Below are 18,880 nucleotides of genomic sequence, written 5' to 3'. Positions count from 1 at the left end.
TCAGAGCTGGTGCTCTTTACCATAGCGCTGGTGTCGAACACCAAGAACAACAAAAACTTTCGGACACCCCCCAACCAAAAAATAGAAAAAAACAAAACAAAAACCCCCGCAGACAGCTCTGTGGTGGCTCTCCTTCGGGTAGAAACACAAATCTGTTTTTGAAATATTTACAAATTAGCACCCACTTTGCATTTATGAACAGGATGTACCACTGATCCCTGCTTTGCGACATGCATTTGTTCTATATTTTCCCCAAAATATAACTTAATGGAATATTTAATTTGAAATTATTTAATATTATACAATAATATATATATATAACATAATATATAGCCATCAACTAAAAAGAATGAAAAAAACATCTAAATGCTAAATACTTTTTTTCACTGGTCAGCTGTTCATCACAAATTACTGATAATTTAAATCCATTGAGAAGTCAAGGAGGCTCACCAACAGTCACATCAAGGACACATTCATATTTTTTCACTCTGGGAGGTAAAATGAGCAAAATGAGCTTGAGCACCTTGGTTGAAGACCCATTAGGTGATCAATGTGTGCAAGTCTCACTAAAATCCGGCCGCTCTGGGAGGAGCAGCTATTCTTATGAACTGTGGAGGGACAGACAGGCAGACAATGGACCCCTCACCATCAAAGAAGCTCATCAGTCTTTCAGATGCATGAGCTAAAATCCTAAAATCTAAGCAGCTAATGTAACGTTTAACTGGACAAAATGAAGATTTAAAGTCTGATATTTTTCATGGTGAAGAACAAAGAAAGACAAGGTTCCATAAAGTCCTAACCATCGTACAGAAGAATAATTCCCAAGCCTGCAAAACTCATTTCATTTATATTTAACATCCTTTTTTTAACATCCTACAATGATTGTCACCACATCATTCAAGTCAACTTCATGTGTAGAAACATATTATTAAAATAAAAGTACTTCATGGATAATCATCAGGTGATGAGAAGGTTCTACACAGGAAACAGATTTTATGGTCTACTTTTATAAGCCTATTATGCTAATATGACTATATTACAACAATAAAACATTACGTATTCCCTCGGGTTAATATTAGCTGAATTAACAAAAAACACTAATAAATTCGTACTGGACTGATTTGGGTTAATTGCAGCATATTGTCGTTTAGTGGTAGTGCAGAGTGTCCTAGGTAATAAACTGTTATAAACATGGCACATTAGAAGTCCTACGGTATCTTATCAAACTTGATATTGTTTCCCTGCACACTGAGAGGACGGGATGGTTAGTGCTGCTAAGGTTTGATCATTTATCTGTTCTCACCTATTGACTACATGGCGCGGTCTTTTACCGATGCAGTTTTCCTGCAGTTTCACTGGCAGTTTGCACTCAATGTGATGGAAAGTGCATCATAACCAAGATGTTGTAAAGCTGGAGGACTGTCGCTCAGGATGAATCTAAAAAAGGTGATAAACTGCTGTGGAAAGACTTCTCATGCTGCGCTAACACCATCTTTCACATCTCAATAAACATTTTCACAGCTAATTCATTTACAGCGAGAAAAAGTAGGAACACACAGAGACAAACAGGAAGTAATCATTTGCATTAAAACTCAATTAAGTGAAACCGTCCAAAATCTCTCTTGTCACTATTCACCATCATTAGTGCACAGCAGGAGGGCGTTTGGTTAAACACTGCATTTAGGAATAATACAGAGGTCCTTTACTTCACTGTAAACCTCACCACATGACAAATTAAGATGAGTTTAGTGTGCACAGGTTGCAACTGCAATTCTGTACTGTATAAATGCAGAAACCTTCACATTACAAGGCTTTCAGATTAACAATGATTCAAATAATAAATATATGATATACAGCGTAGCAAACTGGGCGGTCCTGTGTAATGAGCAGGTATGCCTGCTTTTCAGCTTGTATCTGAGTATTATTACAGTGCGGTATTTGTGCTTTGCTTGAGTTAAAGGGGACCTATTATTTCTTATTTACTTCTTTCTGTCATGTACATTAAACATACCCAAGGTTTGAAATGATGAAGTCACCATATGTACAAAAAATCCCTGTAATCCCTTCTGAGCACTCAGTTTCTGAGAGTTTTACTACTTTTGGGCACAGAAGCCCCGCCCACCTAATGTTCAAGACTTTGGCTTATGAGGGGCAGCCAATCAGAAGAGGGTGGAGGAGAGGAGTTAAAGGGGCTGCACCATGGAGCAGTAAAAGATTAATAAGGGTTATTCTGACCTATGAATCAGGCAAAGCTACTCTGCAAAAGTCTAAGTGAAATAGGTCCCCTTTAAGGGTCTGAGAAGCGTCTGTCAGTACAGAAAAAAATCGCAATCATGCAAAGATGGAAAAAAAAAACATGTTTCACATACAGGCATTTTACATCTCTGAAAAAATAAAATATCCACAACTTTCATCTGTTCCACAGTTAAATATCAATACGTTTTTTTAATACTGATAACACCGCTGGACTCATGTTGTAAACCTTTGACATCGTGTCAAACGTCGTCGTGCTGCATACAAAACTTTGGATCAAAGCGCATTTTTTTATTGATAGATCAGCTACTACATGGGTGTAACCCCCTCCCACTCAATATGAGTTTACGTACACTGGGAGATTCTCGTTCCAGATTTGGAAAACAAACGTATTGCTTTTTAAATGTATAAATGGCGAAAAGGAGCTACAGACAAAACTGTGGGCAGCTAGCTATGAAATAAAGATATAGATTGGACTTTACAGCTAAAAGATGACTGGATGAACTCGTCAGAGGATTTGCTCATACAGCATACGGCGTTTTCTGCTCCTAAAACATTACATTTGCTCGAGGGTTTGGGTGTCAAAGACGTCTTCTTTTTTTTAACTTGGCACTGCGACAGAAGGATAATACTCCCCGCTATCGAACTTGGCAATGAGACAGACTTTTCTCTTTTTCGTCTTTGATTTTCTTGGCACTGAATCAGAAAAATGTCTTTCTTACTTTCTTTCTTTAGGAAGAGGAAAAAAAACAGGAAGGAGAGGAAAAGAGGAGGAGCTTGAGGGAGTCAAAGCTACAGAGTTAAATGCAAAGAGAAGACGGATAAAAGAGTGTACACAAAAAAAGATGAGAAACGACACAAAGGGCTCCACTGTTGCTCCCTTCATCACTGCCTCCATCAGCTTCCTCTCGCTCGGAGGGGAAGTCACCGAGTGTGTTTACGTGCACTGTAGTTATTAAGGCAATACTGCGACTCCTGAAACTGTCACATAAAATCCAATTATTTGAATTTTTCGTGATCTGAGCAACAGTACATGCAGACCAAGCTTCCCTCCTTTGAAACCTGACAGTTCTTCTCTTTAGACACGTCTATTTATGGATTTTTTTTACCTGAGCAAACGTCTTGGCTCAGTGCAGGCAGCTAATTAAATGTGACAGCGATGGGACAGCAAAGCTAGCGAATCAGTAACTGCAGGTTAGGTTTACTGGAGCTAACCAGAGTTAGCCACTTTGAAGGTCTTTGGTTTGTGGCACCAAGACTCGTTCTGTGGTGTGCCGTTTTACCTGTGGATGGCTCAAATGACAATAAAAGCCACCTGATGTCACTTTGATTGTAAAGCAGGATTCGTATGTATGCACTGCTGATGTCACTGACAAGGCAAGCTAACATAACTTTGATCAACAGTTAGCACGGCGAGCTCACGATCTTTTACTACCGTTCTTTTATTTATTAGTGAGAAAACCTCCTGTATTTTGCATTTGGACCCTTTGACGTGTATCTGATTTGACTGACTGGTCTCACATGCTCCTTACAGTGAGTGACGTTTTAAAACCTCGGCTCCAGGCTCAGATATCTCCTTTCAAAGACCTCTGTAGAGATTGCTTGGTCTGCGTGTACGATCAGATCAGAAGCAGTCGTCATATTCGTGAATTAACAACCCTTTCATCAAGCATATATAGTAGATTGTGGTAACGGCTACGTGACATCATGAAAATATTGCCTTAAAGCCGATCACTGCCTGTGATCAGAGGACCGATGTGCATGTAAACATACTCCAGATATCACTGATATCATTTATGATCTCTGAGGACTCTTGCAGCTGCTGTGTGCAAATCTGTGTGTATGTGTGTGTGTCTCTGTCCAAGTGCACTGTACACATCAGGCACCAGGGTTCTCCCTAAAACTGGATCGCGGGGAGGGGGGGAAGCACTTGAAGAGTTTTCAGTCATGATTGCTGCTTCATCACTTCTGAAGTGGAAAAAGGGCCAAAAATTACTCTTCTAATATGGCCTTTTTCATACATTTCTCTTCACATGACCTTATACATCAAAGTGCCAAGTCTCAGTTTGGTCTCCTTCAGCTGTCAGACTCCAAAACAAGAGTACAAACTTTCCCTGATGTACATCGGTACGGTTTTATTGGTGCTGCTCACACTCGCTCCGCTGTTAAGTGTCAGCAGGATGTTAACGTAAGAAAAGAAGCAGTTATAAGGAGAACCCAGGGTGCAGTATGTAGGGATGCTAATGACAACAAAACAAAGAGCAAACTCGTGACTCCGGTGGCCGGCCACTGTGCAACCAGTCGAGCAGGCCGCCTTTACTGAAGAGGAGCTCCGAATGATGTGTGGTTACCTGCCAGAGTGACTCGTACTGTTCACGAACTCGCTAACAAACTATCGGTCCCACCAAGACCTGACGAGTCTTCGTCCCAAAGAGTTTGGTGTGGTGACAACGTGCAACAACCAGAGCCCTGCGTACACAGAGTTGGGACACGGATAGCCCTGCAGCTTGCTGCATCGAGCGCTGTCCAACCATCGCCGAACTCTGTATACAGCAGGCTCTCGACACAGCGTTGCCAGGAAATGGCGGGGTCATGGCTTCATGCTCTGACAGGGAGGATAAACCGTTGAAGTCCCCATTCTGACCCGAACTTTCAGACGGAGGTTAAAAAGCGCCTGACGAGTTTAAAATTATGCACAAAACTGCAGACTCATCGTAGGCGTTCAGCCGAGTCACCCTGTGAACCAGCTAAAGCAGGTGTGAGCGTCTCCAGGTAGGTCAGACTGCAGAGGGGATGATCGGTCCTTGTGGTTTTAAAGCTGCAGAGCAACTTTTACTGTCTGACTCAGGGTGTGTAAGAAAACGTGTCGCCAGATTTAAAAGAAAAGAGAAACCAATCGGATCAGCAGCAGAGTTGCAAAGACAGCTTCATCGTTTTCTTTTAAAGCTCCAGTTTTCTCCACAAACAGGCTTTTAACGAGGAAGTTTTAAATGAAGGATCCCCGGATTTACTCCTTATCTTCTGATTTCAAACATCTCTTTTTTTACTCCACAGTTTTCTTGCTGCTTGGTGGTCAAACGACAAAAGAGGAAGGGAGAGAGAGAGAGAGAGAGAGAGAGAGACAGCCATGGTGGACGGAGGACAGGGGCTCATAATTACCCCTCAGTTTACCCTGGGACAGTTGTGTGGGGCGGAGCTTTCTCATGGTCGCCCCTGGTTACCTAGATGAGGGGCTACTGCACTCGGAGGCGGGGCAACAGAACTGATGGGCGATGTCATCATCTTCCTCCTCTCTGAGAGACAGACAAACAGACAAGAGAAACAAAAACAGAGAGGAGGAGGAAGGTGGAAGGGGAGAAAAAGGATCGAGCAGGAAAAAGCAAAAGGGAAGAATAAAGGATAGAGGAGAGAGTAAGGGATGAAGGAGGAAGGAGAAGAAAAGTGAAAGGCATGGGAAGGAGGAAGAAGGAAAGAAAGGAATTAAGAGAAGAGCAAAGAGATATAGAAAGGAGAAGGTGAGAAAAGGATGAGGTGGGAAGGGAGAAGAGGAGAGAATGATTGAGGACAAAGAAGAAGGAATAAGAAGACAAGAAAGTAGTGAGAGTGGAAGGAGACGAAGAGAGAAAAGGGAATAGAGGACGGGGGTTGGAACGAGAAAATAAGAAAAAAGGTAGAACAGGAAGAGGAAGGAGAAAAAGGTCAAAATATGATGGGGAAGAGAGGAGGAGAGAAAAGGATGGAGAAAGAAGAGAATCATCAGAAAAGAGGGGATAAAAGCAGAGACTGTGATGGGATCTGAAGTTTGGACGTGCAGTGCAGCAGATGGCCACCAGATGTCAGTGTTTACACATGGCTAACTGAAGGACTGACCTTCTGAGTTGAACTTTTTCTCACAGAGGTGAAGCAGCATCGCCTCGGGACACAATTAATCTCTAATATTATAAACTTTACACAGAGTCAGAAGTGACCAAACTTAGTTCTGAGTCTGCATGTTTTTCCTTAGGGGGAGAGGACAGTGATGGAATGAGGCTGGGATGAAGCTGGGGTGAATGGATGATGTGAGCCGAGGGGGTGAGGTGATGAGGAAGTTGAGCCTTTTAGTAATTCTGAGATGGCGTCTGGTGCAAAATAAAACACATTAATGCAAATGTAACGCTAGTGGAAAGTACAAATTGGTGCGATGACGACTGCGGCTGTGATTTTTAAATCAGGGCAGAAATCCATCACTTTGATCCCATTCAGCAGCTTTATGTTCCTCCGTCTCATTTAAATAATCGAGCCGCAGACTGAGGATGGTGCAGATCACCAGAGGTGGAAACAGGAAGAAAGAGCGAGTCCACAAATCTTTTAAGTTTCAGAGTAACATTTAAAATGTGCAGCAGAAATCAGAGTTATTGTTTAATTCATAAATGTGTGGATAGTTTGTAACTACGCTGCTCTGGTGCTTGTATTTGTGCAGGTTGTGCATCAGCCTGCTGGGCTCCAAAGTGTACAGAAGTGAATGTGAGTTATGCAAATGGTTTAAATCAACTGTGAGACTTTAAAGGGAGTATTTATGTTAGGTTAGGTAATTATGATAAACAGAAGGGCTGCTTTTTTTTCTATGATTCATTCTGACCTAAATTATTTTGTTGCAATGGCAGGATGTCTGTCAGAGACAAACCCAGTATTTACTTACTGAGAAAATCAAGAGGAAAGCACATCTGCCCTCGGTTTACTGTGGATGGTCAACATTAATCTATAAAGTCAGCTTGAAATGAATGCCATGCTGCTCCAATGAACCTTTTTACCGGAATCTGTGTCTGTACAACATGTTCTGCTAAGCACAGCGTTGCATATTGTTTGCAGGCTTTCTGGTGCTGATCCTGCACAGTGACTGTTTTACGTGTTTGTTTAATTTAAGGATGTTGAGGATGATGTGATTTTAGAAAAAACTCATTCAGGAGCTTTAGAAATGTTTTCTCAACACCTCCCGACATCTTTACTGAAGAAATGAAGCAGCAGAAGATCCAAATCAAATCAAACAAATTCTGATCATCAATAATCTTCCATCAAAGTGCAGCTTAAAAACTGAGGGAAAAAAATGAATTGTTTCTGTAAGTTCCTGTTTTTTTTTTTCTTACCATCTGTGTGGAAAAAACTAAAAGTTTAATCAGGTAAAAAAATGTTGCAAAGAAATGTTTTTGATGTGTGAGAACAGCTGATATGTTTTATGATAATTTTTTGTAGTCAGGGTTCGGTTTAGAAGAGGCTGAAGTGCAGGTGAGGTTTTATAGAGGTGTGCACAAAACAGGAGACTGAGGTCAAAGGTCATCAGAAAAACCACTGCGGACCTGTTACTATTACACTTACTAGTTTCACACGTTAGCTGGGTTAGCTTAGGGTGGAGACCTGCTTGCTTGTTTCTAGCACAAAATCAAAGTTCAAGAGTTCAAACATCGTCATCACTTTCACCTACACTCCATTGAGCCCCGCCTCTGTGTTCAGGATGTTGTTGCTATAAAAGTCAACATGACTCTGCGGTTCACTAAGAACGGCGTATTCCTCGAAGAGGCCGGCTGCTCAACTGTGACTAAGATGAATGTAGGACTTGAGCTTCATTTCTGCTGCATTGCAATTAGAAAGTGCTCAACAACGTCACTGACTCATTGGTTTTGGGTGTTATTTACTCTCAATTCCAGTTTTGTTTCGGTGGAAAAAATCTCAGTGATTTATGGAATTTTATTTAAAATCCCAGGTTAAAAAAAAAGAGATTTTCAAACGTTTTTTTCAGAAGAGCCCAAAGTTGTTAATTCTGGCCTCACAGATAAATCTGGTGATGCTTTTAAAAAATACGTTTGTGACAGAAAACACTTTAGGTAGGACTTCTGGATCATGAGTGTCACTTGCCTGGTTTCTGTAGCAGTGGCACATCGATACATGTCTTTTCTGAGGTTTGCTTGCGAAGGTTTAAATGCCAGCTGCAGAGCGCAGCTTATGCATAATGCATGTCGCTGGGTGTGAAACCAAGTGTCCGTATATCTGTGTGTGGCTACGCCTCCATAGAACGCGCTGTGCCGAGGAGCTTAACTGCTAACACACACAGCGTGGTCGTGTTAACGTGCTGTTTACAGTGACGCGGGTGGAGAATGCGGAGGTCACATTACTTCACCCTGTCATAGCAGCACGTCAGTCAATGGGTGAATCCCTCAGCTCTTGCTCTGTGTATGCATAACATCCTGTGAAAACCTCCCTCCATGCTGATGACGCATGCTCCCAAAAACCACACACACACACACGCACACACACACACACACACGCGCACACACACCCACGCACACAGACATGCACGCACGCACACACACACGCACACACACACCCACGCACACAGACATGCACGCACGCACACACACACGCACACACACACCCACGCACACAGACATGCACGCACGCACACACACACGCACACACACACCCACGCACACTCACACACACGCACACAGACATGCACGCACACACTCACACACGCACACCCACACACACTCACACACGCACACACACAGACATGCACGCACACACTCACACACGCACACCCACACACACTCACACACGCACACACACAGACATGCACGCACGCACACACACACACGCACACACACACACAGACATGCACGCACACACTCACACATGCACACCCACACACACTCACACACGCACACACACACGCACCCACACGCACGCACACACGCACCCACACGCACGCACACACGCACCCACACACACGCAACCTCATCCCCTTCACAGAGTCATTCTGCATCTTTAATGTGAGACAAATATTTATCAAATTAAAAACAATAAAAAACACAAAGTAACAATGTAAGATTTCTTTGTGATTATGAATATTGTTACATGACTGATCAGAACAGACAGCTGGTGGTGCTAATTTCTCATTCTCTTAAACCACCAAAGAAGAAAACGACTGCGCAGAAGTCTGGCAATAAAAGCTCAAAGGGAAGAGTTTTCTGCGCTGATGCGAGGACGCCTGCACGCTCCACGTTTCAGCGCCGCTCACAGGATAATCGGGAATTTACTATTACAGTTAAATGGGTTATGGCAGGTGCGTAAACACTTTGTGCCGTCAGCGTCTCTCACAGGACGCAAATGAAACAATGATGTCACTTGATGATGTTGCGACGTGACGTGAGCTGATTGAAGTTTTTAAAATTTACATGATTTAAACACAAATTCGAAACTTTGGGATAATTTAAGTACCCAAGTCAAGAAAAAAATATAACACCGGCTAAACATTTCTAATTTGGAAATGTTTATTATTTTTATTATATTCATTATATGTTATATTTTTATTTTATTGTGCTTTTTTTTTTTTTCCTCCACCACCTTTGTTTTAACCCACCTCAAATTTAATTACATTTAAATTAATTTTTTCAAATTTATGAATTTAGGCTAAAAACAGACAAACATAAACCCTCATCTAGCATCTCTGACCTGATTTAACATAAATTCACTGAGCAGCTAAAACATTGAGGGTCTGTCTACGTGACAACAGTAATAGTCTACGTCAGAAACACTTATGTTAAATCAATGTGGGGAAATTCTACCACATAAATGAAACCTTTGAGATGCTAAATTAAAAAAATGAAACACGTCTGCGTCGATTAAAAAATTATTTTTTAGAAAAACACGATGTACCACGACAGCCCGACAGCAGAGGTCAGACGAGGCGCACGTTGATCAAACCGATCTGATCACACAGGTGGTTTTTTTAAGCCAATAGGAGAAAAGACGGCGGACATGCTCAGTAATATCTTTTCTCTTCTATTAGAGCGTTCTTATTTATTACGCCGCTTCTCTTTTCCACCACAGCTGACTGTTAACTGGGTCGACCATGACTTGACTCAGATCTAATTATCCCAGAGTCTATTCGGGTCGGGTCTGGCTGTACTCGCGTCCCCCTAAGACTAAAACTCCCCAACGTTTTCCATTTTTGTTAAGTCAGCGCGAAGAAGCCGTGAGGCCATCAGGAGAGTTTCAGAGACCATCCTCCTTTTCAAACATCGCAATGACAGGATCTGCATCCAGCTGTTTCTGCCGCTTTTCACAGTGGACGACCCGACACGTGCGTCTACTTCACATCTGTCTGTGCAACGTCGTCCCAGGAGTTAAAGATCTCGTTTTGTCTATTTAGATAATAAGATTTCAGTTCCTGGGAACATTCAGTTGTGTGTTATTAAAACTCGGAAACAACGCCAAGTTTCCCACCTGGAGATCAACCGACTGATTTCCTCTCAGCTCTGGTGTTCAGCTGTCCAGGGAGCTAAAACTCTGCTGGACTGAACGTTAAATTATCACCCTGCACACTAATCAAAGTAGTGATAAATGAGACATTCTTAATCACAGGTTAGGGAGTAGTAATTAGCCCATATGATTACAGTTATATGATTACTGGTTTGTTTACCAATAGCCGAGCACGAGCCTCCGCTTTGATGATTAAAAGCTCAGAGTGCCTAGGACAACTAAAACCACTGACTGAGCGACTCTCACAGGTGTGCTGTTAAAAACTGCCAGATGACCAATGATGTTCTTCCATCAGCTCTCTATAAAAGAAACAGAAGCTAACGTCCAACTTGCAGTCTCCGTAATGGCCAGCAGGGGCATGATGGCTGCAGGTGGGAATCTGACAGACGCCTACGACAAACACACCGCGCTGATTAGAATCTGTGGTCTCAGCTGGAGGTCCTATTAGGGTGGAGCAAAGGTTGCGATATCATGTCTATATTTAAAGACAAAACGAACATTTGAATATTTATTACTTTTAGCAGTTAAAAATCTTTGTCAAACATTACTGAAGCTGCTGTTTGCAGCAGTGGATTCATCTGCATGTGGAGCTGCAGCTGATATCTGAGACACGAAACAAACAAAGCACAAAATGTGAGTTTGTACCAATAACCTTGGATGTGTTTAACTGCAGCGCTCACAGCACGTGTGCAGAGGAGCGCAACATGTCAGCGCTGATGCTGACAACGTACTTAGCAGGACACGTGTGTGTGTGTGTGTGTGTGTGTGTGTGTGTGTGTGTGTGTGTGTGTGTTTAGATTATTTACTTCAGAGTAATAATCCCACACACTGGACGCGTCCTAAAGTACAGACATGTTAGCACCTAAGTATATATAAAGTAACTAAACTAAGAGCATTAATAGGTCTTAATGATACTGAGTGTGTAGATCAGCTCCAGCTGGAGGTGATCTGAAGAACGCTGCTGCTTTAACAAATATCTCAGTTGTTTGTCTTCATCTGCTTGAGACTCGTCCTGTTGCAGGAAGCACCACAAAGATGGTTGTTGGTTCTCTCGGCGTGTTGTGTGCACTGTGTGAATGTGTTTGCCTCAGGCCGACATGTGAGACTGAATCCTCCTTGATTGACACTAAGGTCTGTGTCAGATAGAAATATGTGAAATTATACGATTAGAAATTTAGATTAGAGATACTTTTACTGCCTGATATTCAAAGTAATTTATGTTGTATGTACTGCATATACTGTACATGTAAGAGTATAAATGCTTTCTGCGATCTTTCATGTTATAAATCAGATATTTCTTATTTCAGAGTTGAATCGGTTTGTTTGATTTTCTTATATTACTACACACTCACCTCCTGTATGTTATTATTTTTGTTTTACTTGTTATTCTCTGTAAACTTTGTGAAAATGTAAAACAGAGCTGAGCCTTTCTGCTGCTGGTGAGTCATTAGCTCTTAAACTGGCCTGTTTATGGTGCTCAGCTTTGAGATGTGATGCTTCAGAGCAGCATGGAGGAGGTGGAGCACGAGCAGGAGGAGGAGGAGGAGGCAGGTGCGGGGCTGATGAAGGTGATCGAGGAGAAAGAGAGGGATGATGATGTTTTGGGGAGAAGGTGGATGAGAGGCCAGGAGCGACTGGAGAGGCTGCTTCACCTTCAGTGCTGTGATGGGTGTGTGAGTCGGGGGAGGCACAGGTTACTGTTGTACTGTGAGGGGAGGCGAGGGAGCGGGTGAGGCCTAACGTGACGACTCGATGCATTTAGAGCGAATTTAAACAATCCAGGCAAACTTTAGATTTTAAAAAAAACAAATTAATTCAAGGTCCGTTATTCTGGTTCTTTAGGCAGTGAGCAGACCTACAGCCATACTGTGCCTTCAGTTAGTCAGCAGCACTATGAAGACAACAATAACGTTGGACCCTGGATCTTTATCCTGCTGTCATCATGTCGGCTGGGGGCCAATCAAAATCCTCCTAAATTCCCACCTCCTGTGCGCTAAAATTTACAGAGGTGGAAAATCACACCATGCTACAAAATGTGCATAATTAAAAACAAATGATTTTCATACAACTATGTGATTTTTGCATCCCATCTAGCATTTTTCTCTTACGAATAAAGCCGTTAGAGCCGTAACTAATGATTATTCTATTATCGACCAATCTGCCGCTCACTGTGTCAAGTAACGGATTATTTGTTTCACATCACAATGCCAGAGATGAAATTTCAAACACTTTCAATCCCAGAAGAATACAGGCTGTAATTAGATAAATATAAGAAAGGCTACAAATGCACATTTGAAAGACGGAAACTGGGGAGGAACTGGCAAATCTGTCTGAAAAATGTCATTTGATTATGAAAAGACTCGCTTCTTACGATTCTTGTTCCGCTCTCACAAAATAAGGGGGAAGGATGATGGATTTGATGGAACATCTGTGCAGACTGGGGTGATACAGAAGTGCAGAAACAACTGTAAAAATTTGCACTGAGTGCACGTCAGGTCACTGGCCTCACCGCTGCTGCTGGATGAGCTCTTGGGGTTGGGGGTAAAGAAGCTACCGGGGCAGTGTGGTGGGTGGAGGCAGAGTTGAGAGAGAGTGGGTGGGGAGGCTGGGTGTTGAGTAGGGGGACTCTGGCCCTTACCTTGCCTGCTCGTGGTGCTTGGCGGGGGCAGGGCGCAGGGAGGCTTGGGCAGGCGGAGGCGCGCGGGACAGCAGTACTGATGGTAGGTGGCGTGGCTGTTAGGAGGTAGGCTGGAGGAGTAGAGAGAGGAGGAGGAGGAGGAGGTGGAGGAAGGAGTGGTGATGCTAGTAGGGTTGTTGGAGGAACGACAAGAAGTGGTGGTAGTAGAACAGGTGGTGGAGGAGGAATAAGACCTGACAGAAAGAGATAGAGAGAGGTAGAAAGATAGAGAGTTGGGGAGAGGGAGAAAAAAGAGAGAAAAATAAAGTCAAGAGAGAAACAGAGAAAGGTAGACAATAACAACAATAACAACAACAACAACAACAACAACAGACGGGCACAGATAAACAAACACCATTAGCACAGTCAGCATTACAGCACACTATCAGCATTAGCTTAGCACAAAGTATTAATAGCAGCATTAGCAAACTAGTGAGGCTAATAATATGGAAGCAAAAAGCACACTTAACTCTATCAGCATTAGCTTAGCGCACAATAAATAACAGCGGCATAGCATTAGCACACACAACTAACATTCTTAGCTTAACATGTTAGCATTACCTTAGCACACAATATCAATGGCAGCATACAGCAGTTAGTATAAAGTTTTATAACTAATCATACCAGCATACAGCACTAACATTCAATCACAAGTGTTAGCTTAGCAGTTAGAAGATACACTGTATTAGCTTATGGTTAGCACACAGTCAGTCTCGGCCCGTAGCACTAGCGGTTAGCATCAAAGCGGTACATGTAAACTGTACAGTGAGTCAGGAGAGGGAGGATGATGCACAGATAAAGATAGTCTGCTCTATATTCAGAGGGGGGAGGACGACCAGTCATTTTCCTGCTCGATAACTGTTACCGCTGCCTGGCTACTAATTTCTTGCCAAATGGTACTCTTGGTTAGCCACATTTTGACTGTTTACTTCATGTTTCCATTAGTAGCAGGTGCAGGTTTAGTGCTCGGTGCAAGGATATCCGTTGTGGACCTCGAGCTCTGAACCTCAAGGAGCTTCCTCTAAATGCTCGCTGAACTTTGTAACCATGCTGTGACATGCTAACCAATCTGTCAGTTAACAGTCTGCATGTCCTTGGTGTTACAGGTTGCGATATATTGTCGAGTAACACTCGGTGACACCATAAGGACTGACGCGTGGGTGGGATGACGGACCATGTTTTACTTTTCCTGCTTTCAAATGTTCCTAATCTGTGTCAATTAAAAATTATCTCTATCAAAACATTTTAATATTATATTATTCTTGTTTGTCTTCTTTACAAACAGAAATCTAGAGAGCCACACTGAATGCATAATCATGACACTAGACCATGTGAAAAATAGGTGTGGAAGCATTTGGGAACCACACACCATATGTTCACACACTGTGGATGAGTCTGCCTTTTAAACACAGGTCTGCTAAAAGAGCCTTTAAAGGCAAAGTGAATTAAATATGAAACATTAAGCAACACCAATTGTGTTTCTTGCAATTTTTATTAAATTCTGTGTTGAATTTTTCTTAAAGGGACAACAGCCTGTCTTTTGACTGTTGCAGCTTGTCATTTGACCATCTGATGATGAGAAAGAGGAGAAACATTTTGCTGATGGGAAGAGTTCACCTTTAAATACAAGCTCAACACTTTTAAATGGTGCATCTGAACTCAAAACTGAGCCTAACCAAACAGGTTTGCTGATTAAAAAAAAAAGCTGGAAAATAAGTGAACTTCATCTAGAAAGAGTGTTCCCATACAGGACCCTGGGTTGGTTCACATTCACACAGTCACCACTCGTTCCTCTTCTGAACGGAGTTTTTGTGACCTATGTAACTGATCCTGAGTTAATTCTGCAGCAAGCAAAATATCGCCAACATACAGCTAGAGTCATAAAGAGCTCCAAACGGTCTGATCCATCACATAAACACACTGAGACAACCTCAGTCCACAGAGGCTTCTCCGAGACACCTGGAACATCCTTTCTGCCTACTACCCTGTATGGCATCGTTTCCACAATATTCTCATTCTAAATCTAATACCAAGAAGCTTTGCTCAGTTCTGAATATTAAACACAACTAGGACAAACATGTTACAAATAGCAAAGATGTTTTGATGTTTTTACTTTTAGCTCACTGGCTAACACGGCTAAAATCACGCAGGAAATGTTTTACTTTCCAAAGTTCCAAATGTAACAAGGTGCTACTACAGAAATTTGGGGATTTGCTTAAAAACAACATAAACTGCTATAAAAATGATTTACTAATCAGCTAATGAGCAATCTAAACAGTGATTGGTTTCTGGGATCCGGGGCTAACAATGATAAAGTGTTACGTGCTCTACTACAAAGTACAGGACGTCCTCAGGGCTGAGAAACTGATGAAAATGTGAAGTGCAGTTCCTCTGAAGGCCACCTGAGCATGGCTCCAAAAGTGAATCGACTCATAGTCACAGGCTCTTGTGTTAAAATTTTATTTGCACAAATTACACATAAATTATTTATATATATGTTATTTTTTAAGTAGCGCATCATTGCTTTGAGAGATAATGATCTACTCTGCTCAGTCTAACTAATTTTCTTTCAGGTGGTTTTTACTCTTTCAGTCTTTGCAGTTCCCAGTCGAGAGGTGTTTTGTGAAGCCGTCACTAAATTCCATCTCCTAAGATGTAGATCCTGCTTTACCCCAGCCTGAGTCCGTCCAACAGTTTCTTCATATAATAGTTTTAGTTCTCCAGAGTTCTGTAAGGTTTTTCAAAGTGTTTTTTGGACAGCTGCTTATTTTAGAAGTTTTTTGTTTCTAAGTCAAATCATTTAAACATAAAAAGACACTAAACTCTACACATAACAGACAACTTAGCAAAGAACTCATTTAAAATGGTAAATTTGGGCAACAGCAGCCTATTGCAAAAGCACAGTGTTTGTTCCCTTTTATTTAGTTGAATCAATGAAAAATGATAAAGACAACACATCTGTAAAGCATGGTGGAGGCTCTGTCATGGTTTGGGCTGAAATGTAGCCAGTGGTGTTGGAGAGCTTGTCAAAATTGCTAGAATTATGAACGCGGTACATGATGCAATACCATCTACAAAGCATCTGATTGGCTTCATTTTTCAGCATGGCAATGATCCCAGACACACTGCCAGTGCAGTGAAAGCATCCCAGGACAGAAAACTACAGAGTGGAACGCTATCAGTGAAGGACCGGCCTCCTCAGAGTCTCAGCACCACTGAAGCTGTGGGGATCATCTTGACACAGAGTGGTACAAAAGTCAGAAACATCCAAAGAAGAGCAATGAAAGCCCTTCAAGAAGCCTGGAGAACTGTTCCTGAAGACAACTCAAAGAAAGGACAAGAAAGCTGCCTCAGACACTTCAGGCTGTGCTGAAGGCCAAAGGTCATAACTGTACAAACTCTAAGCTAATGAGGCAAATTAGCTGCACTTCCATCAATGTTTTGAGATGTTTAAAAAAAGAAAATCACTGCACCTATTTCCCATTTTCCCAGCAAAATATAAAGACATGACTCTGACTCAAAACGTTTGCACAGAACCGTAAATAGGGAACAATCCAAGCCTGTCGAGGTTCTCCCTGCATAAAACTCAAGGTTGGGACACGTGTGACCACAAGTCAGCGGTTATAAACTCTCTCCCTTTGTTAAAAATGAAAACTATGAGCTCTCTCCTTGAGTTAGCACATGAACTCTGGGGTTCATGGAGGTTCACCTCTGTAACCTTTGCCTCCCAGCGCAGTGAAGATGGTTGCAAAGACACCAGAAACAGTTCCACAAAGAGCCCAGTGCAGCACACTGCAGCTCAGCCCGAGCTGCTGCGTCCACGCTTCATCGAGCTGACGCCGTATTTCTCACATTTCATCCCACTCGCTGTGACAGGGTGACACTTTGCTGGTCTGCTGCACGCTGCACGCTCCCTGTCACTCTGTGTAGCTGCAGGCCTGATGTATGCCACGCTGCCTGCAAGCACACGGTGACACAGTGCCGCATGTACAGTGTAAATCCAGGCTGATATACACACTGTGCTCAGTGCAGCGTCCTGGTGACCCTGACATTACATAACGTTACCTGTCAGCGTGTCTCCCTGCTGACGCTCGCTGCAGTTGGTCTGCAGGTTGGATGAAGTACTTGTAATCTGGTTTTCTGGTTTGCTATCAGAGTTTACAGCAGATTCATTTCTAATTTCTGGAGGCTACATGCATAAAAAACATGATGATGATTTCTCTTAATGTTCCAGTCTTTCTACAGACTGGTATGTAGGACCCAGCACAGAGAGCAGCAGGTGGGAGCTTCACTGAAATGAAGCAGGTCAGTGATTTGTTTTGGAAAATCTACCCTTAGACGTAGCGCCGAATGTGGACGCCTCACAAATATGTACAGTAATAACTTCGATCTGATTATTTTTAAGCCAAAGCAATCGAAATATTTACAGGATGTCTCTTTTTAAGATTTCTGTCTCAGACAGTTTTATCACAACGAGGCTTTGAAGCATTCACACCTTCCATCTGTTTCTGATCTCAGCTCAGTGTCAGGACACCGATGTGTGGACTGACCAGTGTGAGTGTACAGGCTCTGTACAGAACCCCACAAACACACCATGACAAGCCTTTTGCAGCACAAACCGCTGTTCCTGCAGTCTCTCTGACAGCCTGCAGCCTCACACAAATGAAAACTGACATTAATGTTTACAGCAGAAAAAATAAAATAACAGTCAAGTCTTTTATGAATCACCTCATCCTTCTCCTTCCCTGTCCTTACTCCCCCCCCTCCCCCGAATCCACGCAGCAGTGGTATGAGTACGAGGCGAGCGAGCTGCTACCACTGCAGAGCGAGCTGGAGCCATTCATTACCATACTGCTGCCACACTGCAGAGGGCAAGAGACACAGAGACCTACAGAGAGAGAGAGGGAGGCACTGCAGAGTGTGACCCAGGTCAGGCCGCTATCATCAGTTATTTGTTGATCAATAATCCTGCATCACTGTCAAATTAAGTTTTTAGTAATTACTGCGAACTAATGACGTCATGATGAATTCCACACCAACGCTGTGACTGCTGCTCATTTCTTCAGCATTAACAATGTATATGCAGTGGTGTCAGACAGACAGCAGCGTGCCAGTAAAGGTCACTAAGGTCAGTAAAAACCTGACCTTCACCGCCAACGCTGCAGAAAAAACAAACAGCATCCGAGTTCTCATACAGTCTGATTCTCCTTCCTACTTCGACGGACTCGGATCATATGTCCCTCTGCTCCTCCGTGCAGGGACCTCAGCTTTTCATCTTTTCTGCTGATTTTGGCTCAGATTTTGTCAAAATTATTAAATGGTCTAATTATACAAGTGAACATAAAGATAATTATATATGTTTAATTATTATTTGTTTCAAGCACGAGAAATTAAATCTGTTTTTATGATCTGTGAGACGAACAACTCGAACACTACAGCTAAAATTTTTTTCATTTTTGTAATTTTGTTATTTTCCAACAAGTTGAACAACTTCTGTAAACCGTGTGTTGTCATGGGAACCGACTAACTATTTTTCTTAATAGTAAAAAGCCGCTCTGTGAGCAGTTTTCACCAGGTCTGCAGAGATTTTTCTAATTCTTCGTTCTGTGTTTAGTGGTGAGTGACACACGCTGAACGTGACACGTGAAATCTGCT

At 42.4% G+C, this 18,880-nt stretch overlaps 2 protein-coding genes across 2 annotated transcripts in view; both read right to left on the bottom strand.

Annotated features, from left to right (window-relative positions):
- LOC100710931 (IQ motif and SEC7 domain-containing protein 1) overlaps positions 1-18,880 on the bottom strand; it is a 182,012-nt gene that overhangs the window by 123,875 nt on the left and 39,257 nt on the right.
- Positions 471-14,174, bottom strand: LOC109196140 (mucin-7). Its single transcript, XM_025901959.1, has 3 exons — positions 14,155-14,174; positions 13,187-13,419; positions 471-5,546 (listed from the first exon to the last, which is right to left on the bottom strand). The coding sequence occupies exons 1-3, from the start codon at positions 14,157-14,159 to the stop codon at positions 5,455-5,457; spliced, it is 330 nt and encodes a 109-aa protein (XP_025757744.1). The 5' UTR covers positions 14,160-14,174; the 3' UTR covers positions 471-5,454.

This window comes from Oreochromis niloticus, linkage group LG20 (genome assembly GCF_001858045.2).
Source record: "Oreochromis niloticus isolate F11D_XX linkage group LG20, O_niloticus_UMD_NMBU, whole genome shotgun sequence".
In the NCBI taxonomy this organism is placed as follows: domain Eukaryota; kingdom Metazoa; phylum Chordata; class Actinopteri; order Cichliformes; family Cichlidae; genus Oreochromis; species Oreochromis niloticus.
This window is presented reverse-complemented; position numbering and strand designations above follow the sequence as displayed.